This window comes from Silurus meridionalis, chromosome 1 (assembly GCF_014805685.1).
Source record: "Silurus meridionalis isolate SWU-2019-XX chromosome 1, ASM1480568v1, whole genome shotgun sequence".
In the NCBI taxonomy this organism is placed as follows: Eukaryota; Metazoa; Chordata; class Actinopteri; order Siluriformes; family Siluridae; genus Silurus; species Silurus meridionalis.
Window position 1 is genome coordinate 12,816,868 of NC_060884.1, and position 27,696 is coordinate 12,844,563.

Consider the following 27,696-nt stretch of genomic DNA (forward strand, 5'->3'; position numbering starts at 1 on the left):
TTGTGTATAGAATGGAGGGTGGGTACATGCATTGTTAGCAACTATATTGGGAATGGCTAAAACAATGTTACAGCCAGTTCAGAGCTGCATTGCCTCAAGGGTTTGTGGACTGATGTACTGAAGTAATACCAAACTTAAATACTCAACATTAACAAGGAAACCATTACAGCTGCTAACCATATATTTTTGTCATGCACAGACCTGAAAGGAATATCTTATTTTAAGCTTAAATCATATCTCTCACTGGATTATATGCTTAAGTGTCAAAAGATGACATCATAGAAATATTTTCACAGCACATTGAATTCTCAAATCTGATTGGCAAGAAGGTATGCATTAGTTTTCTGTGTCTGTGTGGTTCGAGATATGGTTCTGGCTGTTATTCTGGTGAGTTATATGGTGGATGCTACTGGAAATCTAAAAAGCAAAGAAAAAGCTTTATTCAACAGTATGTTAATGGAACATTTAGTAAAGTGTTAGACACGTTTGTTTTGCCCAGCCAGAGAATTGCATTGCACGTTCTAGTTTCTGTAAAAACTTATTTATTTATTTATTTAGTTAGTTAGTTAGTTAGTTAGTTAGTTAGTTAGTTAGTTAGTTAGTTAGTTAGTGAGTAAATTAGTAGTGTTAACAAGAAAGAAAAAAGAGGCTCTCGAAGGATCTCATTCATCTCAAGCTTTTTCCACAACATTAAATGTAACTAAATGTTGAAAAAGTACGATGTCATTCATTAATAAATTACGATTTTTAATCACTGCCAAAACCACAGAGGCTTTGATGCGGTAATCAGCCTCGGCTTCATGCCGGGCCACATCACATCATCAGCAGTGGGGTTCTTTCATATAACAGAGCCCCTTGTAGTGCTTTAGTCACCACATAGCAAACATCAGACCAGTTCATGCCAGGAAGCGAGGTTCACATCAGTGATGTGGGCTACGCCGACTCAGCTAAAACTCAACCTTCTAAAAGACCTCAACATCTGAAATCTGTTTTAAAGGACTTGTGTATGTGTGCGTGTGTGTGATGGATTGTATTTTTTTTAAGAGGTTAACTGAGTTTGTTCAAGGTTCAGGCTTTCTTTTTTTTTACCATCTGGACCCAGTAGACTGATCGAGCCACACTCCCCCGTCTCAGAACTCACACACAAAAAAACACACAATGACCTTCTTACTGAGGAGACAAGCAGGAGCTCAAACAAACTCCACCGCAGGCGTCTCCGATGAGGTGTTGACACGACCATCCTCTTCATCCTCAAACATAAACAAAACTGCAGGCCTCCCTTCTTCTTTTGAAAATTGTAGCCTTCCCATGTAGACGACCCATTGGCAGACCTGATGCAAACACTGGGCTAACTGCATTAGCCAGAGGTGAAAAAGTACACACATCCTTTACTTAAGTAGAAATACAGATACTCATGATTTAAAATACTCGGGTAAAAGTTGAAGTACTGATTATACTTTTTTTACTCAAGTGAAAGTAAAGAAGTCTTGGCTCTGACATGTACTTAAGTAAAAAGTAGTTATTACTTCCACCTGTTTTAGCTGTTAACTGGACCTCACATCATATAAGTTAGATAGATAGAGCAATAGATAGATGTGATAGCCTAGTGGGTTAATGTCAGGGTCCCCACGAGGATGAGTTTGAGAGTTTGATTCCTGGTCGAGCTGGTTGCCGTGTTGGTAAATAAAACTTCTGGACCTTGTCCTCTCTGAAAACATTTCAATTCTGTGTTGGAATTATTTTTTTATTTCCTGGTCTTTAATGAAAGATAACTCCACCAAAAAAAAAAAAAAAAAAAAAAAAAAGCACTTCTTTGGTAGCTCAGTGGGTTAAGGCGTGTGCCTGAACATGGTCCTTAATATAGTCCACGCTGGTGATAAGGTTTCAAAGCCAGTCCTACATGCCTTCTTTCTTACTGCGCTGGCATGAAACAAAGTATGAACCCTCCAAAAAAGCACACACGCTTTTCAGCAGTGGTTGCTCAGTGGTTTAAGGCTTGTGCCTCATCTAAACATGCTTCCCAATCTGATCTCTTCCATGGTTCAATGGGTTAAGGCTGGTGTCTCACTGAAGTCCTACACTTAACACTCGACACACACTCATTACTCATCTCAGCCCATTCCACCATCATATTAATTATTATTTATACTCTACCGTACTACACTGTTGACATGCTGTTTTTTGCACCTTTACTGTTTCTTATTACACTATACTGTTATTATAGTATACTGTTTACATGCTGTCTTTTGCACCTCTTGGCTGCTGCTGTATTTTGCACTACATTGTGTCTGTTTAAAGTTTTTACAGTTCTCCTCATACAGTTCTGTATATTCAGAGTATACAGTAGGTTTACTAGTTGGCGCTATCTCGGGTTTTGTGTCTTGTCTTGTGTTGTCTTGTGTTTTCTGTCTGCACTGTCTGTCTGTATAGTTTTTTGTCTGCACTGTTTGCACTAGGTTGCACGCGATGCACTTTATGTAGCTTGTTGTTGTTCAGTTTAGCTCCAGGGTTCCGGAGGAACGTTGTCTCATTTTTACTGTGTACTGTGTACAGTAGAAATGACAATAAAAGCCTCTTGACTTGACTTGACTTGATATTGAGGATCAGGGTTTGAATCCTGCTTTCTGCCTGCTAGTTGCGATGTAGGTTATGTTACTGCTTCCTAAATCTTTCTTTAGCTTTATAGTCTTGTGTTGATGGTTTAAAGGTAGATAGACCTGTTCTGAACAAACTTCCTGGCCTGTCTTCCCTGATGGTTCAGTGGATTAAATCAGGTGTCTTGCTTTTGGTGGGGTTCAGGGTTCGAATCCTGCTTTCTGCCTGCCAGTCACGATCAGGATTCACTTCCTACATCTTTCTTTAGCGATATATTTTTGTTTTTAAAGGGTTGAAAAGAAAGATAGACCTGCTCTAAACAAGCTTCCTAGCCTGTCCTCACCAATGGTTCAATGGGTTAACGTTGGTGTCTTGCTGGTGGTGGGGCTCATGGTTCGAATCCTGCTTTCTTCCTGCTAGTTACAATGTAGGTTCAACTTGTGCTACTTACATCTGTATTTGCTTTCTTTAGCGTTAAATTCTTGTGTTGATGGTTTGAAAAGAATGATAGACCTGCTCTAATCAAGCTTCCCATTATGTTTTTTTCTGATGGCTTAGTGGGTTAAGGCTGGTACTTTGCTAATGTTGGTGGTCAGAGTTCAAACCTGGCTTTCTGTCTGCTAGTTATGAGGTAGGTTAAATTCTTGATTCCTACATTTTCATATTTTTGTTTTGATGGGTCAAAAAGAAAGATAGACCTGCTCTAAACAAGCTTTCCAGTTTGTCCTTCCTGATAGTTCAGTGGGTTAATGCTGGTACCTTGCTAATGGTGTGAATCAAGGTTCGAATCCTGCTTTGTTCCTGCTAGTCATGTTATGGTTTTGCTTCCTATGTCTGTCTTTAGCGTTAAATTCTTTTGTTGATGGTTTGTAAGAAAAGATAGACCCTCTCTAAACAATCGGTGCAGCCGGTCCTTCCCGAAGGTTCAGTGGGTTAAGACTGGTATTTCGCTGTTGGTGGGGTTCCGGGTTCGAATCCTGCTTTCTGTGTTTCTGTCTGGTCTGAATTTCTTGCTTTGAAGCATGAAACGAAGGATAAACCCCCCAAAAAAAAGAAGGTGTGTTGTGGGACTTGATGGCTTTGTGATAAAAGCCTTGCCTCTGCGCTCAGAGGTTGCTGGTTCGAATCTGGCTTGTCCCCACACTGGGTAAGCTGTGTGATCAGTAGTGTGTGGTGAGCGATGGAGTGGTTGACTGTGAACAAAGTTTGTGAAGACCTGCTGCTTCACAGCCTCAGAAAAGTGAGGGTGATAGGTTTTTTGCAAAAATTTTCCCTATATATGCAAAACTAAGTCGATACTTTTTTGGACGTTTTTGCTTCATAACAGCCTGTTTTCAGCTTCTCAGACGCTGGGGGGGGCAGATGCCCGGATATTGCCCCCCTGCTTTAGGATACACCCTCCGAATCCACATCCGACCTTCCACGCAGCCATTCCTGACACCTTCCACACTCTTAATTTTGAGCCCTGGCCGGGTTTTGAACCAGCAACCTCTTAACCCAGAGGCAAAGCTCTACCAATTGAGCCACAGGATCTCCTGCAAGAACCTGATTTTTAGGACCTTTTTTGTTTTTTTAAACAAACTTTAACTTTTTAAACAATTTAAAGGAAAGCCAAGCGGTAGGAATCGAACCGGGTGAGTCAGATAGCAGTGACCACTTCACTCACCATTACGCCAACACAGGGGAGCCAAACATACCTTTGCTTATTGGACTCTTGGCTTTTCTATAGTTAGGAGACCAGTGTTTTCTCTTAGATCATGATGGTAGAGGGTCAAAACTTCTCCTTCCTGTACATTCTCTCAGTAACCAGAAGTCTATGAGAAGTGATTCAGGTACAAGAACCACATCTCCAACACCTGCACCACTGATATACCAGCAACCAATTTTAATGATCTTTCCTTGTTCTGTTTTTAAAAACTTCTTATAATGTTAACTATGACACTAGAGGTAAGAATCGAACCATAGAAGTCTTACATCATAGATCGCTAATGGCATTACTTCAAAACTCATACCTTTGTTAGACATGTAAATAAGCATGAAAGACAGAGACAGAGACAAAGACATTTACTAAAAGAGACACAGAGACAATTAGATAGAGAAAATAGAGAGACAAAGAAAGCGGGATATAGCTACTTCCTGTTGGAAGTGTTTATCCCGAGCGACTCCTAATGATCTCATTTACTAAATGAGCAGTAGTGAGTTAAGGGCTTGCTCAGGTGCCCAAAACTGGCAGCTTGGAGGTGTTGAACATGTATCATATTTACAGCATGTGATATATATGTAAGCATATGTACAGTGATTAAATATAAAAGCTATATCAGTGCAGAGACGTGTGGACATCATTAAGAGCCTTTGCTATGTTTCCACACGGACAGTTAATGAGGTGATACCGGAGAGACTGCACCTCTTCAAGTCAAGTCAGGAAGCTTTTATATATATATAAAATTATAGACATTTTACAGATTTGAATGATGTATTGTTTTTATCTGTACGATCAATAAAGACAGTAATTTAAGTTTGTGTCGCCATTATGAGGAAAAACCCCACAAAAAGCCACCCAGAGGGTTAATGGTGTGAATCATGGCGGATTTTAGTGTTTGATTTAAGACTTGGCGCATAAATAAAACAAAAGTTTACTGATTAAAAATATTTTTATCTGGAATTTATTTAATTATTTTAGATCTGAGTAAAGAAAGGATGTCGTGGATAAATGTATTTTTTGGCAAAGGTTTAAATTTCGCCTTTTTTATTTAGTTATTTATTTATGTATTTAAATCTTTTATAAAAATGGTGAAACAGAAATGCGCGCTGAAATTTCGTGCCGTTTAAAATATTTTTCATTTTTACAGCCAAATATATATATATATATATATATATATATATATATATATATATATATATATATATATATATATATATACAGTGGTATCCCGCTTATCGACCGGCTGAACGACCAAATGCCTGCTTATCGACCTTAATTACCCCGACCCACATGGAGCTTTTTTTTTTTGTTACTTTTGTAATGTTTTTAATTTTTACTGTATAATTGTCAGAAATCCACCTGACATCCACCTCCGTTTTCCTGAAGCCCCCGGCTTCAACAATGCACAACTGGGGCTCATTATTCACTCATCCCCAGCTCCTATATAAACCCCTTATTCATCCACACTACTTGTCGGTTATTGTTGGTATGTGAAGGTGTTTGGTGCATGTTTGTCTGTGTTTTCCCTGTCACACATATTCCTATGCATTTCTTCCTTTCCGGACTCTCCACGGCTGCGCTTTCTTTCCAAAGCGCACCCCGGATTACCCTTTTCCTCTTGTGCGTTCGCACCCCTCCAGGGTGTACCACGGATATCTCTTTCTCATTTGTCGGGATTCTATGGACTGCAGTGTGTGTGTGTGTGTGTGTGTGTGTGTGTGTGTGTTTGTGTGAGTTTTTGTGTTAAACTCTCCGTGTTTTCGTTAAACCAAAGCGAACTGTGCTCCGGCTTTGCCTACGCTCATTACGCTGCATAACAATTATATACAGTATTATTTATGTACCTGTATTATTTAGTATTAATACTGCTAAAAACAGGGCAAAAATTGTTAATAAATGGGTATCGGTGGAGGTCGGGAACAGATTAATTGGTTTTCCATTATTTCTTATGGGATAATTACATTCGCTCTTCGACCTTTTCGCATTTTGACCGGTTTTAAAGAACAGGTTAAAGTCGAAAAGCAGGGTACCACTGTACATACATACATACACATATGTATATGTATATACGTATATAAATACGAATTAAAAATGTTGTTACCTAATGAATGTGTCCAGGCTGAAGATCCATATATAGAACACAAGCAGAGAAAAGATGATGATGATCATGAATGTGTCTGTTCTCAGTCATGTTTACATCACTGACTCCCTCTGTCTCACGCACATTAAACCTAAACTTCTTACTGCCTTCTGCCTGCTGATTCTTAGCTCCATAAACTAGTCTACATCTGTGGTGAGTGAGAGACAGGACTTACACCAGTGGATTGAAAAAAGACACGCAATGACAGGAAATCCGTTGTTCGGCTGAAATTGGCATGCAGGGAAAAAAAATATATATATATATTTCACCAAATCAGTGGATTAAAACTAAAGTAACAAGTTTGTTTTGAAAGAGTAAGAAGTAAAAAGTACAGATATTTGTGTAAAAATGTAATGAGTAAAAGTAAAAAGTTGTCTGAAAAATAAATAGTGGAGTAAAGTACTGATACCAGAAAAATCTACTTAAGTACAGTAACGAAGTATTTACTTCCCACCTCTGGCATTAGCACACAGCTGCAGTGGCACAGCCGAACTAACACACAGTCGTTACGACTGCTGTGTACATACATTTTTAGACCAGACTAACTGTTTTTGTTTTTTTATTATTAATTGATTATAAAACATTTGATTGTTTTCCAATAGCTTTATGTGGTCATGATTTTCAGGCTGTCTAAACCCAGACTGTTCTTCTTTTACTTGCAGCATCATTAGTATTTTCATCACAATATGCAGATGTCCTCTTATAAAGTAGTATGTAAATTGAACTGCTTTGATATTTTGATATATTATTACCCCAATAAATGTGGAAATCTGGACTGGATTTTTAAACCATAGCCCCAAATATGGCCCAAACCAAAGATTATAAAAATATGGTCAAGAAAAAAAAACCTACCCAATCATAACATCCATATACTCTGCTTATCTCCAAAAAAAACAAAAAAAATCAATCATCTTAAGTCATTACATTTAGATAATGTATAATCAAGATAAATGCCCAGTGTTCATTTGCTTCAAACTGTTAAGTAGTTTGAAACATTTCACGAACCCAGACGTTATGATTTTACTTTTGCATATAAGATTAAATAAATGTCCATGTTTCCAGCTTCTCCCCCAACCTTTTTTTTGTCACTGTGACATTTAAAGAGCAAATGGTGGAACAGGGACTCTCTGGAATTCATCTGTTTAGTTCTTGCTTAATTTTGGGTAATTATATTGTAGTTAAAACCATTATAAGCATCATATTTGGCTTTTTTAACCATATGTGGTTCTTCTTCAAACTGCTACAAAGTTAAAGGCACACAACTGTAAAGGGTTGTAAATTTGAGCTCTGTGAAGATACGGCTTGCTTGATATGGGTCTATGTAGAGGTTTTTGAGTGGCCTGCTATACAGCTCTGACTTTAAACCCATTAAACACCTTTGGGGGAATTGGAACATTGACTGCACCCCAGGCGTCCTCACCCTACATCAGTTCCTGCCTTTACTAACACCCTTGTGGCCGATGAACGCAAATCTCCACAAGCACACTCTAAAATCTAGTGGAACATCTTCCCAGAAGAGCGGAGGTTATTATAACAGTAAATGACGACTAAGTGACGAATGTGATGTTTAAAAATGCACAAAAGAATCTTATGGTCAGGTATCCACATATTTTTGTCCATATAGTGTTCGTATCTCAAATAAGGATTTTCAGGAGTTTAGTGATCCAGTGTAGCAGGTGATAACCGTTACATTCTTGAAAAAAATGGCAAACAATCTGGTGTTTTTCAGAAACATTTATTTCTGTTTGCATTGTATTTACACATGCTTTAATATATATATAAAATTATTCTGATTATTGGCCAGTCTTGGAATCCTTTGTTAGGCATTAGATATAGCCGATAATGTCGTTGCATATGATCGGCTGTCTGCTCCCACTCTTCGTCAAAGCACGGAACCGGTAAAAGTCCGTTTCTGACTGGTGCAGCCCGGTGTGTGATTGGTGAAAGAAGGGCTTTGGAATCTGAAACCCTACAGGACATGACATTCGCTTTGTGGACGGCTCTGCAGACTTTCCTCGTCCTTCTATTCCCTTGGACACAAGTGCTATTTTCCGCCTCACGTTGACCAGAAAATCTTTGGCTAGTCTGCTACTAGGGTTGGGCTTTAAATCAGCCGCATCAGGACACTCAGGAAGGTCCATCCAGTTTTTAATGAGGTCTGCAAAGCTGTTGTCTCCCAGCACGAGAGGCTGCCTGTTACGCCCTCTTGTTAACAGGGATGTGGTCCAGTCCTCGGGTTCACTGGCCTCAAATGAGGTCCAACGCTCCAGGCATGCGTCCGAGGTCGATTTGGGCCGAATGCGGTTTGTGCGCACGCAAGCGGAAGACGAAACACGGACATTCCTCGTACGGCGCAGAATTACACCCTCGTCCTGCCAAGATGCCTCGGAATATCCCGAATCGAAGTCGACGCTCTTCTCACTGCAGGGCGAATCGCGAGGCAGATGACCCACTGCGTCATCTTCGTCCCGTTCTTCCTCCAGTGGACTCGCCAGACAGCAAGCTGAGTCGTAGGCGCTGCCTTCACTGGACTGGGAGATCCGCAAACGGGCCATGTGTTCCCTCTGTCGCGCTCTCCGATGGCAAGCCCGTGTGACCGCGTAAGAGCACTTCTGGGGTTCGCGGGGCTCCCGCAGTTGCTTCAGGTCTTGCATGGAACGGATCATGTACCGCATCTGGTCCCCGAAGCAGTCACCCGTATTCCGCACACACAACTGTTTAAAAAAAAAAGGGGGAAAAAATTGCTTTAGAACATACATGACTGATATTTTCCAGCGGCGCACATAAAATGAGTCTGAAGTCGGCGAGTACAAAAAACAGCTGCACTTAAGCCTCAGAGCAGATATCCACAGAACATTTGGCCCCCATATAAAGACAGCCAGACAATTTAGTAGGGGAAAATTTAAACAACGACGTGAGTGTTTAAGAGAACGGAGACGTATCGGAGTTGGCTGAGGGGGGGCCGGATGTGAGTAGGATAAGAAAAGTGGAAGAAGAGGAAAAAAATGACAAACCCATGTACCATAGGGCCATGAAAGGGGAAATGACATCACGTTCAAACTACGCTGCACAATGTAGGTCATAGTTCATCGCAAAGAATCAAAATTCTTCCTTTATGACTGTAGGTGGAAACTAAAGCTGCATCCGATAGTGATTTATTAACAATATATAGAACCGAGCCATAGCTTATAAAGAGCCTTGCTCAAGGGCCCAGCAGTAGCAGCTCGGTGGTGGTGGGATTTGAACCTGTGACCTTCTGATCCAAAGTACAACGTCTTAACCACTGAGCAACAGTCTTCCTCGCACTGAAACAATAACTCGGTCCTGCCCCTTCCTTTCAGATATGTGAAGGGGCTTTTCCAAACTGTGCCTTAACTCTGGATGTGTTTTTCTTTCACTTGCATTACTTGACGCTTGGATTTTTTTTTTCGTGGAATGCCAGCGAATTGCCTTGGTGTGGTTCGTTTATAGCCTGTGGTGAGACTTAAGGCACAGTTTGGAGAGCACTCAGGGCTGTTATCACAGCTGCGAGGAATTAACTATTTGGCTCGAAAAGACATCAAGCCAGTTGTGGCTTAGGGCCATGCAAAACCCATACGGTTGGGTGGAGGGTTCTGTAATTCAGATCAAACGCTTTCAGAATTATTTTCAGATAAACTTTTACTTGATTGTAAAGGAAACATAAGGACAGTGTAACTTGGCTTTAAGGTAAATAGAGGCGTATATTAGAGTTTGTTGCTGAATAGTGCACAAAGTGATGAAGATTTTTCATACTGGTTAACGATGATGTCATGATTTATCAAATCACCGTGTGTGGAGTTGGGAGTGTTTACATTATATAAGGCTTTTTTAAATTATTATAAAGATAAAAATGGTGAGGGAAAATAGATTTATGCCATGATTACCCTTATGGACATGCAATTAAGTGATTATTTGGTGTCTCTGACACAGTGCTGTATACACCCAAATAAACTCCACATTACTGTCAGAATGTGAAAAAGTGTTTTCAAAGAGAAATCTAGTTTTTTTTGGTAAAATATGAATTTACCCCGCAGTGCAAACCGTTTTATCACGTTACAGTTCAATATAATTACACAATAGGTAAATGCTAATACACGAGACTACATGTAAAATGTTTTCTAAGATAAAATTTGACACTTACCATTTTTTCCTCTGGAGAGCGTTTAGATTGTGTTTTTAATCCTTTTTTTTTTTGGCGTCTGTAAAAAAAATAGAAAAGCAAAATTATTAAAATGCCGTCCAAAAGCACGGACTAAAGTTCAGACAGTCATCACGGCGCTCTGGTGCATGAATACTAACTCAGATGTCCCGCAGCTGCACAACTCTTTACAGGATGTCTACAGTAACACACGCACGCGCACACTCACACGCGCTCCACTCGTGTACGTTTTACTCCGCAGAACAGCGCGAGAGCGGATTTGAGCTCACGGTCGCTTCAGCTTCAGCCAATCAGGAGGCGACTTTGTCCTTCAGCCAGCTAATCAACAGCGAGCTGAAATGTGAGCCGGGAAAGACTCGCCTCACCTGAAGATGAGGAAAAGAATCATAAATCAACAGCATTCAATAGTATTTCTATATTTTTTTTATCATTATAAATGTACTTTTATTTCAAATGCTTTAATCTAAAAGGTATATTTAATATAAATTGTAATAGAAAGTCTTTATATATTAATCTCTGAGTAGTTTATTTGACTATGTAGCTTTGTGTATATTTTACTGTGTTTGCTTTAATATTATGAATTCATCATTTATTCTATTCTTTTTAGATAGTTATTGAATTCAACATTAAACATTTTAATACATTTTTAAATGTATTTCAACATCTTTACAATTATATTTCGAAAATTTTCATCTTTTTTATAAATATATTTTTAGCTTTACTTATTTTAATTGCATTTTGGACTGTGTTTGTGGGAGGTTGTAAATAAAAAAATACAAATGTAATACAAACAAAATTAATAAATGATAAGTGCAAATTGTATCCAACAAAAATTCGACATTGGATGCTTTATATAATAAAAAATGATGAAAATGGAAAATGTTACTGTCCACAGTAAAGCTGCATGTTTAATCAGTATTTTTTGCAGATTTAATATCTTCTTCTGACGAAGATTAAACGCTTCTGAAACTAAATACAGCACTGAATTGCACAGAGAAAAAGAATACTGCGTAGCAAAACTAATAATAAAAGTAATAAACTTATTTACTATTAAACTCGAGGCGAAAAGAGCGCGCGACAGGAGGCACTGCTTCTGAGCCGAAAGATGAAGTGTAACATGGCTGCCATCTTGTGTTGTTCTGGTGCTACTGCAGCCATCAGCAAACCGTTCACACGTTCTAACGTCATTAAACCCTCTCAATAACAATGAACATGCAAAGCAGCAAAACAGTGTGTGCAAACATCATTGTGCTTAATTACACACTGTCTTTCTAATGTCTTTTTGATTAGCAGTAACACCTCGAGACATTCCACACATTCCTCTCCTCATGAGGCTGGACATTGAAAATGCTAATACAAACCCAATGATGTCCCTAAAATGAGGACAAGACAGAACACGTTTGTGTTAATCTGTAGAAAACTTTGACTAGTTTTTATACGATGGTTGTAGAGGGTTTACTGCATTATGCATTATGCTGCTGTATGCATTTGCATTTTAGTTTTGTGTAGTTTTGTTTACAGTGCATTAGAAAATATTTAGGGCCCTTCATTTTTTTTCATAATGACTTCAAATTTATAGTGAAAAAAAAGAAAAGAGGCAAATTTGCAGAAGGTCAACTATTTCCACACCAGATCTTTGGAGCTCCAGGACCTCCAGGATCTCAGTCACCTCCCTTACCAAGGCTCATATCCCCATGATTTCTCAGTTTGACTGAGCACTCAGATCTCTGAGCTTTACAACTCGTCCTCCTCTTGTCCTCATGTCTTTTTTTTTGCTCTGATATGCACTTTTAGCTGGTAAACCTTTTACAGACAGGTGTCTGACTTTCCAAATAAATCTCTCATTAAGTGAATTTATAGAAGATTCATAGATATGGGCTTCACCTGAGCTAAATTTAGTGTCATTACAAAAAATACTTGTTTACACCCGTCATAACAAACCTTTTTTTGGTTGTTTGTTTTTGTTATTATGGGGTATGAATTGTAGATTGATTTTGGGGAATACTGTGTGAAAAGCCTGTAGTTCTGTGTTGTTTTAGTTCTGCACAGTAGCATCTGTTTATGGTTAAAATGAGAACGACGCTTCACCTTATTAGTCTTTCCAGAATAAAGGAAACTCTTAACTGGGTTTTCTTTTATAGGACAAATCTGAAAGAATGGCATGAATATCAAATTTCCTTTTCTTTTTCATTCATATGCTAAAACTGACAGTTGTAATCCGCATGAGAGAAATCTGGAGCAGTGAATGAGATTTACAGATTTCTCAGCAAATCCTTTGATGGGTTTATTTCAATGTGGCAGGTTATACATGCACTTCTTCTCCAGCACTGTTTCACCAACAACCAACAGCAATTTGTCTTTTCCAGTACAGCAAACGGCTCTGCAATTGAAATGCATGAACTGACACTTCCACCATATGGACCCTAAATGTCTAGAGGTTTGCATTTGAATGCTGATGCTCATCATCCCAGCAGACTGCACACAAAACAAGATAAATAGTTAAAGGATGCCTCTGAGGTACAAAGAGCCATTTTCATAATGGATGATTCGAATTCTATACATGTAGATAAGGTTTTTTCTATCACATAGACACAAGTACCCTATGATGCGAATAGTGACGTCATAATATGTAGTGCATTAGATGTAAATGATGCTACATATATATATATATATATATACAGTACAGACCAAAAGTTTGGACACACCTTCTCATTTAAAGAGTTTTCTTTATTTTCATGACTATGAAAATTGTAGATTCACACTGAAGGCATCAAAATTATGAATTAACACGTGGAATTATATATGGAATTATATACATAACAAAAAAGTGTGAAACAACTGAAAATGTCATATTGTAGGTTCTTCAAAGTAGCCACCTTTTGCTTTGATTACTGCTTTGCACACTCTTGGCATTCTCTTGATGAGCTTTAAGAGGTAGTCACCTGAAATGGCCTTCCAACAGTCTTGAAGGAGTTCCCCGAGAGATGCTTGGCACTTGTTGGCCCTTTTGCCTTCACTCTGCGGTCCAGCTCACCCCTAAACCATCTCGATTGGGTTCAGGTCCGGTGACTGTGGAGGCCAGGTCATCTGGCGCAGCACCCCATCACTCTCCTTCTTGGTCAAATAGCCCTTGATGCCTTCAGTGTGACTCTACAATTTTCATAGTCATGAAAATAAAGAAAACTCTTTAAATGAGAAGGTGTGTCCAAACTTTTGGTCTGTACTGTATATATATATATATATATATATATATATATATATATATATATATATATATATATAACTATATGATCTAAAGATCCCCAAATTGTTTCCACAAAGTTGCACAAACTTTTTTTTTGCCATAGAACTAAAATTACAAGATAAAAAATAAAAAAATTGCAAAAATAAATTAAACATTCTATATATATATATATATATATATATATATATATATATATATATATATATATATATATGGTGCAAAGGAACTACGAACATATGGCACATATGATATTTAGACAGGAACTAAGAAGCCCAAACGTTTTCTTGCATGACAACGCTCCTGTGCACAAAGTAAACCCAATGAAGGCATTTCTTTACTGAAGCTTTAATAGAAAAGCTGGAGTGTTTTGCACAGAGCCTTGACCTCATAAACATCTTTAAGAAGCACTGGAACACTGCACCTTCAACATCAATGCTCAATGCTCTTATGGCTGAATAATCACAGATCTCCATAATAAAGTGTGATCTTCCTAGAAGAGTGGAACTTATAACTATAAAAGAGAACCAAATCTGGAACACGAATATTCCATTCTACAATAGATAGATAGATAGATAGATAGATAGATAGATAGATAGATAGATAGATAGATAGATAGATAGATAGATAGATAGATAGATAGATAGATAGATAGATAGTCAGGTAGCTGTTTTTTATAACATTAATGTAGTTCTTATTTCAAATCTGTTGTATTTAAGTAATGCGAATTCACATTGAGTGTTACAACAATCCTTTTAGAAACACTGCCGGAATTAAACTCTACCTCAAGACTGCAGGATGTTGGCAAGAACATGCTGCTTTTGCTTTTCAATGTTTGGATTTTGACGCACTCTTCACTGCTCCTACAAGAAGATTGGATTGACTGCAGCTGGAACAGCATCAAGAGTGCTGAGTCAGCAAACAAGTAAACAGCATTTCATTGACTGACTGTCCAACAGAATACATGGATTTAATATTTTGGTTCAAATGGACTTCTATCTAGTCGAATGATTAAGCGATTACGCCTCAGAACTTCTCAATAGATCATTTTCCTTTATTTAAATTTTTCCAATTAATTGTGAAGCCATTTTTTTTTTTAAGTATAATAAACACACACACACGGTTCACAGTTGTGAAATCAAGTTTTATTTTCAATAAAACATTTCATGGCATTTATCATAGTCATCAGATGGCGGTCACGTTTTTATTATCTCCTAAAACCACAAACCTCTTGTTTAAATTCTTCATTAGATATTGCAAACTGAAATTGCTCTAAACTCTACAGACAACATGAACAAAAAGACAAAAAAAAAAAAAAAAAAAATCCCCCAAAATAATAAAAAAAAAGTCAAGGCACAAAACAGAACCAAAGTGTTGGGGCAGGAACACGAAAGGACGAGCGAAGACAAAGTTATGCATCTTACATATTAGTCACAGTTGAACAGTGTTGAGCGAAGTGAAGCGAAGATTCAGAAGGATAAATGTGTAAAGACAAAATGACCGAGAGCAGGTCACTGTGGCTGAACCAGAGAAAGCGATTTGTTCTTTTTCTTCTATTATTATTATTATAATTCATTTGAAATGTGGTCCATTACACAGCACATTGTACAGTAAGCCAGAAATGTGAAATTCATGTGAAAGTATTTAAAAAAACAAACAAACAAAACAAAACAAAACAAAAAGTCATATTGATCCCAATCTGTGCTTACATAGCTGTTACAAAAGATATTACACAGGAAGGTTTATTAAGATTTACCAATCTGTTAAAGAAAAGGATTTGTCAAATCTCCCTCCCCTCCATCTCTTCTTTTGCGCTATCGTACTCGAACATAAGTCAAGGAGAAACATCAGAAACAATTTACCTTTTTTTGTTGTTTTTTTTAAATTCTAAAGAAAATAACCTCAAAAATATTTACAAAAACAAAAAGAGGAATAAAAATTAGGTTTTGGAATTTTGCAATTCAGTGACAAGTAGAATTCAGCAATATAGATTTTCTTTTTCTTGTCGTTCTTGGTCCTCCCTCCCTCCCCCAATAAAGGTATTAAATGAAATTTCGGCGTTTGTCTGGATGGCTGTAGGCAGTCTGGCACGGTGATGACCGACGCTAATGCAGGGTGGCACCACACAGCTGAGCTTCTCCTGAAGAAACACCACACACTATATTATACACACACACACACACACACAATGGTACTGGGACATCTGGAAACCTTTTCCAGCCATATGTGGTTTTTCTCCAAACTCTCACAAAATTGGAAGTATATACACACACACACACACACACACACACACACACACACACACACACATATATATATATATATATATATATATATATATATATATATATATATATATATATATATATATATATATATATATATATATATATATATATATATAAATACATATACATACATACATATATATATATATATAGTGTTAACTGTGTGTACACATACCTTGACATGTTCCCTATTTTTGTCATTAGAAAAGCCCACAGTCCTTCAGGTTGTTTTTGATGATGACATCAGTGACGGCGTCGAACACAAACTGCACGTTCTTGGTGTCGGTAGCGCAGGTGAAGTGGGTGTAGATCTCTTTTGTATCCTTCTTCTTGTTCAGATCCTCGAACTTAGTCTGGATGTAGCTCGCTGCTTCATCATATTTGTTGGCTCCTAAACAATAGGAACAGGAAGACGAGGGGGGAAGAGGGGGAAAAAAAAAAAAGGGAAAAAAAAGATCATGGTGAGCACAATGAAACCCAGGTGCTATGGAAAGAAATAGTTCATTTCAAAAGTTGAATGCTACTGAACACCAGTCAACAAGATCTAACATGCAGATTAATTATCTGGGAAGATTTTAATAATCGTTCTGAAATTTGGTAATTATATTAAATTTAAACTAGCTCAGTCAACCCACACTAGTGCAGGCTACAGCTGAAATAAGTACGACTCAGCAAATTTTTACTACATCCTACATACAGAATTCCCTTCGGAATATTTCTATAAATATATCCCACCATTTCCAGGCAATGCATAACTTCTTACTGTAATTATATGGATTGTAAGTATAAGATTTTGGGTGAAATCAAAATATAAGGCATCCGAGTTTCTAAATATATAAAATTAATAATGCCTCAATAATTGATAGAAAAAAAGCCCCAGTATATCTGCAACCAAAAACATTAAGATATTAAATATCAAAACATTTCGTTTCTATAATTCGAAAGCTATCTGTTAAACCCCAGATTTACTTCCTGAAACAGGACTGAAATCAAACATACACCTACTAATAATTATAAATTATAAGATGCATGGTATTTCCATAAACAAATGTTGTTTTTTTAATGCAGGGTGGTCTTACAGACCTGTATATTCAGGGAAGCAAATGGTAAGAGGGCTGCGTGTGATCTTCTCCTCAAACAGATCCTTCTTGTTGAGAAAAAGGATAATGGAGGTCTCTGTGAACCATTTATTGTTGCAGATGGAGTCAAAAAGCTTCATGCTCTCATGCATTCGGTTCTGCAGGACAAAAAAAATAAAGGAGAGAGAAAGAAAGTAGTGAAACAATTTTTTCAATAAAAAAAAAAAAACACGGTAGAAAGCCCACAAGGGGGAGCCAAAACCTCTGACAAAACATACACTCACGATTCACTTCAATAGAAGCAACTGTACACCCGCTCATTTGTGCAGTTTTCCCAAAAAGACGATTATATACCGGTAACCAGATGCATAGACCATGCAGCTACAAATCAAGAACCTCAGTTAATGTTTGTCACAGATAAGAACAAATGTGGCATGGTTTCTATCTCCAAATGGGCTGGTTTGAGAAACTGTTGATCTCCTGTCTAGATTAGTTTAGAAAGGGAGAACATAGTAAATAAATCGCTCTTTATAGCCAGAGTGAGATTTGGAGACAGTTAAAGACACCAGGTGACCTCAACTTCCTCTTCACTGTGCGGTATGGGCGAGTCTGTGCCCATGATGAGCATTTTGTGCATGCCGAGATACTTTTTTTAGTTCACCACAGTTGAGTTACTACAATATATCACACTCTGCAGCACGGACTAATCTGGCCATTATCATCTGACCTCTCTTTTCAAAAAGGTGTTTCCACCCACAGAACGTTCATTCACATTTGCTTTTTTTATTACATTTTTCACACCATTCCATGAAACCTGACTGTTGCGTGTAAAAACCCCAGACTCGAAAATATCAGCAGGCTATGAAATACTCAAACCCTCTCTAGTACCCATATCCACACCACGATTCAAAAGATCATACATTTTCCCCTCGATTTTAAAGTTTGAACATCAACTTTTCTTGGCTTGTATCTGCAGGGCTGCATGACTTTTTGCATTGAGCTTCAGTCACGTTTATTTTCTTTTAAAAAGGTGGCCCAAGTCAAATGGCAATGAAAGTCAAAGAACTATTATCCTCACCATCTCTTCATCCTCAGCCAGCATCAGATCGTAGGCGCTTAAAGCCACGCAGAAGATGATGGCGGTCACGCCTTCAAAGCAGTGGATCCACTTCTTCCGCTCTGACCTCTGCCCTCCAACATCAAACATCCTTGAGACAGAAAGACAGAAAAACAGAGAGAGAGAGAGAGAGAGAGAGAGAGAGAGAGAGAGAGAGAGAGAGAGAGAGAGAGAGAGGGCGGGCATTACGCTACATCAGTGGAGAGTTCCTACACCCTACTCTTCAGGTAACCAACCAACAGCAACCGACACAATTGGGAAACTTCTCACTTATGGTCATTTTCAGCCTCGGTGTTTGTTTTGTATGTGTATAATAGACACTTGGACTGATTTGACATCTGCAGGTCCATCTGTCCAGTCAACAACTGAGCGTTTGTTTCAGCCACCAGCATTTTCAGAAGAAAAGTTTCTATGGTTACAGGAAATGGGACAAGTGAAGAAGATACATTTCTGACTCCATCTATTGATCGTCATGTATTAACCATTACACAATTCTGAACGGGAGGTGATGGACTGTGTGGAGTTGAACACCGGGCTATTAAAATGTATTTATCCCCCCCTCCAAAATGTACTTCATTACATTACTACTGTAACAAAACAGCACTTGAACAGTTGCAGGCAAACTGAGAGACACATAAGAAGAGGTGCCAACAATAACAAGAACATCCTAACAGGTGGAGATAGAAAAAAAAAAACCACTAAGTGGATGGGACCATCAACTGCAGCCATGTGTTGATTTATAAACACTCGGCTGATGAGCTTACTTTAGATGACTTTTAAAAAAAAAAAAAAAAAAAAAAGCAGAAGCACATGTCCACTCTGCAATCCAGCCCATGTCCAACAAAATAATCTGAGATATATATATATATATATATATATATATATATATATATATATATATATATAAAAACAACGAACACCCTGCACTTTATAACTGAACATAAAACAGAATCCGGTCGTTTTTTTTTTTATTAGGTAATCTAACTCAAAAATCATATGACGCCAGAGAGCTGCAACAGTATGTTGGTTTTGGCAGGAGTCGTTTTGGGTGTTGTTTTAAAATATCATAATCCCGACTTTATCTTTTCTACTGGCTCACAAGCAGAACGAACGGTGGACAGGAACAAACGAGTCTTTCACATCCTGAGACCCCCACCCCACGCCACTCCCACACAGAGAATTGGCTTTTCCGCCCTACAAATTTTATTCATGTTTATCCTGACCACATTTTTTTTGTAACTGAAAAATGCACCGCGGTATGAGGAGGTCAAAAACCGAATTGCTACAGCGAAATCATAGGGGGTTCGGCATAATCGCGATGAGAGAAACGCAAATATGTACGTGATAAAAAGAGACACCGAAAGGATGAATGTTAGCATGATCTCTCACTTGAAGTGCAGGTCCTTAAAAGTGAAGTGCGTCTCGACGATGCCGGTAGTTTTCACTCTGGTCCTCAACACGTCCTGCTGGGTGGGAATGTAGTCTGCTCGTGCTATCCTCTCAAGATCATTCAAATAACTAGAGACACACACACACACACACACACACACACACACACACACACACACACACACACACACACACACACACACACACACACACACACATACACACACACACACTATTAGCTTCATACGTTTGAAGATACAGTGAATAAGTGCAGAGACAAAAAATTATAAATAAAAACCCCAGCACAGAGAAAGGTTCGACCTGGTCTACTAACGATTTGGATTTCTCACACACTCCAAAATTAAAAAAATTCAAACGTGTTTCAAGGCCCCTGTAGCCAGCAGTGTGGCAAAAACAGTCTCTGTCTTGCGATCCAGAAATAACCCCGTTAGCTCATTGAGCAATCTCTAACGGACATGCTATAGTCCTGCACACTTTGCTAAGTGAGACCATTACTATGGCAACGTTGGCTTGCTCTCTCTCGCTCTTTTTCCTTTGTTCCCTCTCGCGTTTATCACACTGTCTGTTTATACGTGCTACTCCTGCCTGAAAGATTAGCACTGCAAAAGGTGAAGCTGTGGTTCGGGAAAGGAGTTGGTGAATTGCTAAAAATCTGGAGTGCCTTGGGTCCGAATGATACATATTATAACACATAGGATGGAGCCTAACTGCATGAATGAAGACGAATGCACCCAAGAAAAATCTGTGCTGTGAAAAACTGCCTCATTAGAGTACAATTCGACACATTCTTGCCTAATGCCATCCATTATTCCATGCTATCTGCAGATCTTGGGTTAGAGGGCAGGCAGAATGAAGCCTGTCTTCACAGCTTGGAGAGCACACATTCTTCGCCGTGTCCCCCGTGGCGGTGAACAACGCTAACTTGGAAGATGCAAAACAGCCCTTCGTGCTCTGTTCTACACTGAAGCCATCTGCTGGAACTCAGTCAGTGCCGCTGTTCAGTAGCTAATCGAAGAGCGAAAGCTGAGGGCTGGGTTTTCGATGTGTTTGCATAAACTCCATAATATCCATATGGCCACTTCGTAACATTTATAAAAATCTAAGGAACTAATCTTTTTTCCAACTTGAAATCAGATATTCTCTCAATATATAAATGCATTTCCTCCTATTACACTTGGCTAGAGAGAACAGATTGTAAGTTGTATTTCCATGACGACGGAGAAAGCGCTGCAAGTCCACTGTCTAAGTGCATTTATTGTTGTTGTAAATGAGTCGAAAATGAAACACTTCTCTGAGCGCAAGATGAATGAATGTCGTTATCCAATTCCCCACTGTCTCCTTTATCAAGGCCTTACGCATTTCTCGTTACAACTAAGAGGACTCTGGGTGGACATGGCAGAAAGTCTCATTACCAGATTCCCAGTGAGACTAGATTTCTTCAAAAGATTTCAAACGTTATTGCTCAGGAGGGGTGTGTCAGTCGACAGGGGTGTCAGGAGAAGACAAGAGACGTGTCATTGTAAAGAGATGAATGAGGAGTTTCAGCTGGGAAGTCTAAGGACGAACCACAACCACCATCTGCACTCTGCAATTATTATGACACTAGAGAGCAAAATCCACGCAGTGCTATTAAAGATAAGTCCGCTTCAGGGGGCTGAAGCGAGAGAGTGTTGTAATATCGACCTATGTTATCTACACACCATTAAAGCAAAGGAAATATTAGCCACTGAGACTAATGTTGGTGTAAAAGCACCGATTCATGTACAACTTTGTACATCAGTAATCTGTTGATCAACATATACGTGTCTTCTGTGCTACTGCAAGCATTTGGTTCTGCTCGGCAAAACGATCCCCAAACAGTTTACCTCCGTTCTGCTTTTTCATTCGTCTTCATTTCTCATTAGCCATTAAAGCAAATGGAGAGGGAAAGTGGATCGAGTTAAGCTGTGAGGAACGCATAGGTGTGTCGAGCTTTGAAATACATGGAACACGATGGAAAAAATAAATTGGAATAGTTGTGATACGGAGGCAGAGAAAGAATTTAGTGGGAGAGGTATTAGCTGTGAGCGCCTGCCGTTATCGTGACTGTGTGATGTATCTCACTTTGGCCAACACACCTCCCTAACAGTAAAAGATGCATGTTTAACAATCCAAAGTGATTCCTTTCTGAAACAGGAACATATATATATATATATATAATGTGTGCTATTGTGTAGGTAATACTGATATGATCTTATACAGACAGAATTGAGTCATTTGTAATAACAATATTTGATGATGCTGTGAGAAGGTATCTGTGTGTATGTATGTGTGTGTTTGCGCTCACTAGGCAGCAGAGTCATTGAGCTGGTACTCTCTGGAGCGGCTGAAGCAGCCCTGCACCCCGCTGTCAGCCCACAGTCTGCGGATCACATTGGCCAAGTCTTCTGGGAGAATTCCCTGCTCTTCTGCTGCAGCAGACAGTGCAAAGAGCTGCCTTGCATCATCCTACACACACACACACACACACACACACACACACACACACACACACACACACACACACACACACACAGTTTCCTGGAAGACTGAACAGAATCTAATAAACACTTCATCTTAAACTTCTAGGCCATGAGATTAGGTTGTGATTCGCTGTTCAGCCAAATTGTCAAAGTCTCCGAAAACGAATCGCTCAAAGCCACTAATGGCGTCATTCGGTGTGTGAGCCACTGTTAATGCGTCTTCAAATCAAGAATAACCGAGATGCTTCACTTCTACTGCTACAACATCTTTCCTGTTAAGAATCACACATCAAAACAGACAGCACTGATTTTAGTCTAGCGATGGGCTTCCAATCAGGAGCTTTCAGCTATTAACCTGAAGACCAGGACTAATGCGTATTTTAAACAATTAAAGTCTAGCGTGCGAGTTTCTAGTCTCAACTACAGCACCGACCAGGTTTTCCTACCGTTCTCGGAGCATCTCCATAATCAACCTTGAGGTTGCTCATGGCTTTGATGATGGCCATTATAGACTGGATGGTGTTGCTGTACACCACAGCTCTGTACTGCTTGCATTCGTCTTCCGAGTAGCCGTCCTCGTGAATGATTCTGGAAGATGAAAGATAGCAGGCATGAGACAGACTTTCAAGGTTTGCTTTGCTCTGTCAAAAGCAGCCTTAAATCATGAAAGATGCGCAGTGCGTTATGCTGAAGTGGGATAGGTTCATACTGCGACTTTCTAGATCATATGTGGAAACTCTGGTTGAGTGTTGCATCACGTGTTTGATGTCATTTTTATGTTACATTACACATTTTAATGGGAAGCTCTACCTGAAAGCATGCTAAATATGTTTTTTTTTCATTGAGGAGTGTGTGTGTGTGTGTGTGTGTGTAAAGATTCTGGTACTCATTTGATGGATGCTGCTACAGTTTCGTCGTCATTCGAATATATGACTAAAGGTTTGTGGACACCTGGCCTTCAAACCCATATCCGTTTGCTACATCGCAAATCAAACTCAAGCTTTCGGCTATGTGGTGCAAGTGATAACGATCAGGTTTCACTGTTAGGCCCTGAAAAACTAAAGGAACAAGAGCTTACTTCTCACTCATTTTTCACCGGTGTACACCGTCATATCAACGTGAAATCTAATACGGTAAACGTGGGACTCTGGAACGCAGCGCAGCTGCACGAAAACGTTGGCTCAGCTATTCGGCAAGATTTGCGAGATTGTGAGACATTGATGTTTATTAATGATGGCAGTATTACAGAGCTGGACCGATAAAGTAAATAAAGCACAGCTGCATCGGTCTCATTTAGGTATTAACCCCTCTGCTCTCAGCACTGGGCATTGTGGGTAATGGAGGAAGCTTTAACCTTAGTGAAATGATTCCTGCGTATAGCGATTTTCACAGCAACGAATACATTTTAGCATTATACTAAGCTTTAAAACAGATAAAGGGTTTTAAAAAAAGAACACAGACAGCTCAGGGCAATAGAAACTTGGATTACTAGGCCACATATGTCCACCATATAAATACAGCACTGGAAGAAATATGAAGCAGCACTGGGCTATTATTTTGCCTCTGTAACATTATGTGGCCTGCAGGGAAGACAGGAGGGAGGTAATGTCTGTGCAAGCTGCTCTGTGGCCATTTTTATCTTTCTGAAGTGTAATAATTTGGGTTTTAAACATTTTTATGTTCGCTTCCCATAAAAAATGGATCTGGAGCCTAACTGCCCCAGAGTAATGTGAATTATTAAACCTTTCAAGGCCAAGTGAGTGCATGCCTGTGTGTGTGTGTGTGTGTGTGTGTGTGTGCCTGCGTGCGTGCGTGCGCACGTGCGTGTGTGTGCTAGCTTTGTGTAATCACAGCCTTTTAATTCAATTGAGAGTATTACCCAAAGCAAATAAAGCAGAGAGGAAGGGACATGTTTTAATTAATACACATGGAATAAAAATGTACATTATTTATGCTGACTACTCCAGACTTTCCAAAATATGACAATCCAACTGCAGTCATTCATTCATTTACTATCTCTGCGTCTCAACTGTTTATTTAATAGCTGTATCTTGATATCAATGTGTTGAAATATTTTGACCCAGCAATGGCTGCCGAGCATTAATATCATCTGCTGATGATTCGCGGGTTCCACCATGCTACAAGAGTTATAGTTTTACTCAATAAGCAAGCAGAACTAAAAAGGTGGGAATGGTGCCTATTCTGCTATACAAGAACATGACCCTGAGACCTCTTTAGTGTGGCTACAGAAAAGGTCAGCGCGTACAGTCGGACTGCTCGAGGAAAATCGGCGCTGAAGCAAAAGCTCTCTTTAGCGAATCGATATTGAAATGAAACAAAGGGCAGTGAGCTCCTGTTCATCAGTCTGCTGGATTCTACTAAAGCTGGCAGTTCCAAATGCCTTATAAAAGTTTACATTTGAAATTAATTGAATGAGTCCATTTGACTAATGAGTTTTTTAAAAAAATGCAGCCCACAACGTTCACCTGCAGCTCGGTCATGAATTATGAATAAAGCAGAATTATTCATTTAAATTTGCTAATAACAAATGTTCAGGATATGCTCAAGGGGGGAATTATTGTTTTGATTTTATAATCATTCATTATCATCCTCGATGCTTTTGAACAGCGGTCGGTCCAAAAACGTGTTGATCATACCTGAAATCATTTTACCCTGTCGCACATACACAAAATTCGACAACTGTTTGTGGACACCTGAACGCAAGATTTGTACGTGCTTTCTGAACATCCCATTGCACACTTAGTCCCCATTTGCTCCAATAATAACCTACACTCTCCTGGAAAGATGCTCCACTAGAATTAAGAGTGGGGTTGAGGAGCAACAAGGATGTAAGTAAATTCAGATACTGATACATCGTGAGGGTGCAGTCAGTGTTACAGTTGATCCCAAAGGTGTTCAATAGGGTTGAGGTCAGAACTCGAGAGCAGGCCACTGAAGATTTTTCACTCAAACCCATGTAAACCATATCCGAATGGAGCTCACTTTGTGCATAGGGACATCGTCATACTAGAACAGGTTTGGGTCTCTTACAGTTGAAGGGAAGGGTTCAACTGTATGCCTCCAAATTTGTGGTAACACCATTGGTGGACGAAGTACCCAAAGCATGTACTTGAGTAAAAGTAGAGATGCAGCAGGTAAAATATGACTCCAGTAACAGTAAGTGTGTCCCTTTAAACTTTCACTTGAGTAAAAGTATTCTCCTTACAAATGTACTTAAGTAACCAAGATTTATTATGCCTGTAATGTTCCTATTATTATTTTATCACAAGATTCTTTGCTTAATCAACTCAGTTTATGTGAAAAGTCCCTAATGTTATTCCTAGCACAACAATCTCATAATAGAATGATCATGAGCCACAAAACCTCAAATTGTAAAACTAAGGCCGCGGGTGCCGTAGCAAGTCAGAGTCAGCAGTTTCTTCCATCATTCATTCCTCTCAAAATGTTCTGCTTGATGTTGAACTCGTGCTGTACTGTATGTTCCTGTTAAGGAGATACCACCAACCGACAAGGGCAACCACGCCAAGACCCAACGTCTCACCCATTGATTAGTTTCCTCTCTCTGCTTCAGCTGAGACGTATTCTTAGAGCAGTTCACAAATCTGGATAGATTTCTGAGAGCTCCATTTCATGTAGAAATCTCACTCTAAATGCATTTATTGCACAATTAAATACGCCATTGAGCAAAATTGACCAAACTCTCAGACCCAAGAACCATAAAACTCTATGGCTAATTGTAGCTATAACATACAACATCTATATTCTTATATTTCTTTTAATTGAGTTTAAGCTGCACTGGAGATTCCCCTCACTGAACCCAGTTCAGCAACTTTTCAGTACAATCACAGAAAACCTTTATGACATCACCTCAATTAATAAGTGCCAGTTTAACAATAATCCAGCTCGACTAGTGAGGCTTTAATTGTTTTGCTGCTACACACATTATGATAAACTACATACTATAAATTAATGTTATTCAAGAAATATTGTTGCTGTGTGCAAAAGCATAGCAGGCAACACAGTATAACCAGTGCTATACAGTTATTATCCTATTTTATTAAATGCATTATTATATACTATTCTCAGAAGGAGACGAGTGATGGAGTTGCATGCACACCTTCATCTTTTACATTTTTATCCGCTCAGAAATAAAAAGGAACGACAGAGATATGACTTTGAAATGTAGTGAACGAAAAACTCCCCAAACGGGAAATACTTAAGTACAAATACGTAAAAAAAAACGACTTAAGTGCAGTAACGAATTACATTTAGTTACTTCGTAACTGTCCACTGGGTAACAACCATATACGACTGCCAAGGTCAAGTGTCTCAATACTTTTGTCCATATAAATCTTTTAATATGTGTAACATCAAATCTAATAATAGGAAATTTGGGCATTAAGACAGTTTTCTTATTCAGACATTACATTTGCATTTATGATCTACATTCAGAGTCCTCAACTTACTCTTTTTTTTTTTTTTTTTTTGTAAATAACTGATCATAAGCGGATCAGTTATATTAAGCAGACGCTTTCTACATCAGTGACCTAATACATTAGAGACAAGTCAATTTATAATGCAAAAAATTAAATAATCACATTGAACATCAGCATCGTCATCATGTCAGTTTCTGTAGCCTCATTTCCTTCCTCAATCACAGTTTTTGACATTTGACCAAGTCAGTGATTTTGGTTTAAAGCAGTGCCATGTTTATAACACGGTTCATTCAATTTGATGTTATTTACACTTTGTTTTTTTTGTTTTTTTAGTATTTTGTTAATACTCAAAAATTGCCACTTATTTACACTAACATGACCTTTGCAGAAGTTAAACCAAATTATCAGCCATATGGTCAATTTGGGTTGTTTGCCAAAGATTAGGCCACATCAGATAGAGTTTCCCAGGCCACTGCTCATATATTATAATAGGAATGCTCCCATAACAACAATGCGCAGTTAAGCAGAATCACAACCAGGGCAGCTTTTTCAGTGTCATAAAAACACAATGTACCTTAAACATGAGCAGAGCATTTAGCTAAAAGCACAGTAACAAAGATCTCGAGTGCGGACCAGTGCGGCATCTGGAACGCTGTGCTGCAAAGGAAATGAAACGGCAGTATGAGATAAGCGTCGAGGTGCTATAAACCGCCAGGCTGAAGTATCATTCGACTAATGCCGTTAAAGAACGTTCCTGATGTACAGAAAGAAAAGACGAGCAACGGTTTGCTTCACTTCAACTACACGGGTCATTACGCCCTCGCGCATAAACACATACACTCGCCCGAGAGGCCGCAATGAGTTTATTGATGTTGATCTGCAAAGCTGACCTGATCTTGATTGGATTTATTGAACATAAATGCACCATACTGAAAATGTAAATACTGGCATTTGGAGAGAGAGGATGAATGAGGAAGAGCAAATGA

General features: G+C 38.8%; 2 protein-coding genes across 3 annotated transcripts in view; both read right to left on the bottom strand.

Moving 5' to 3' along the window:
• Positions 1 to 8,153: 8,153 nt before the first annotated feature.
• inka1b (inka box actin regulator 1b) lies at positions 8,154 to 10,883 on the bottom strand. The gene is made up of 3 exons (XM_046852479.1): positions 10,758 to 10,883; positions 10,600 to 10,657; positions 8,154 to 9,151 (listed from the first exon to the last, which is right to left on the bottom strand). Exons 2-3 carry the CDS (start codon positions 10,600 to 10,602, stop codon positions 8,264 to 8,266), a joined length of 891 nt encoding a protein of 296 aa, XP_046708435.1. The 5' UTR covers positions 10,603 to 10,657; positions 10,758 to 10,883; the 3' UTR covers positions 8,154 to 8,263.
• Positions 10,884 to 14,981: 4,098 nt separating this feature from the next.
• gnai2b (guanine nucleotide binding protein (G protein), alpha inhibiting activity polypeptide 2b) overlaps positions 14,982 to 27,696 on the bottom strand; it is a 45,124-nt gene continuing 32,409 nt past the window's right edge. Inside the window, exons 3-9 of one of the 2 annotated variants that reach the window (XM_046845339.1) lie at positions 22,700 to 22,841; positions 22,079 to 22,239; positions 19,732 to 19,860; positions 18,304 to 18,433; positions 17,230 to 17,383; positions 16,322 to 16,537; positions 14,982 to 16,016 (exon numbers count right to left, since the gene is read on the bottom strand). In XM_046845339.1, the coding sequence (XP_046701295.1) occupies positions 16,347 to 16,537; positions 17,230 to 17,383; positions 18,304 to 18,433; positions 19,732 to 19,860; positions 22,079 to 22,239; positions 22,700 to 22,841 (907 nt within the window). In that variant the 3' untranslated portion in view covers positions 14,982 to 16,016; positions 16,322 to 16,346. The remainder of the gene's footprint in view (positions 16,017 to 16,321; positions 16,538 to 17,229; positions 17,384 to 18,303; positions 18,434 to 19,731; positions 19,861 to 22,078; positions 22,240 to 22,699; positions 22,842 to 27,696) is intronic. The other variant, XM_046845330.1, reaches the window with a different exon arrangement.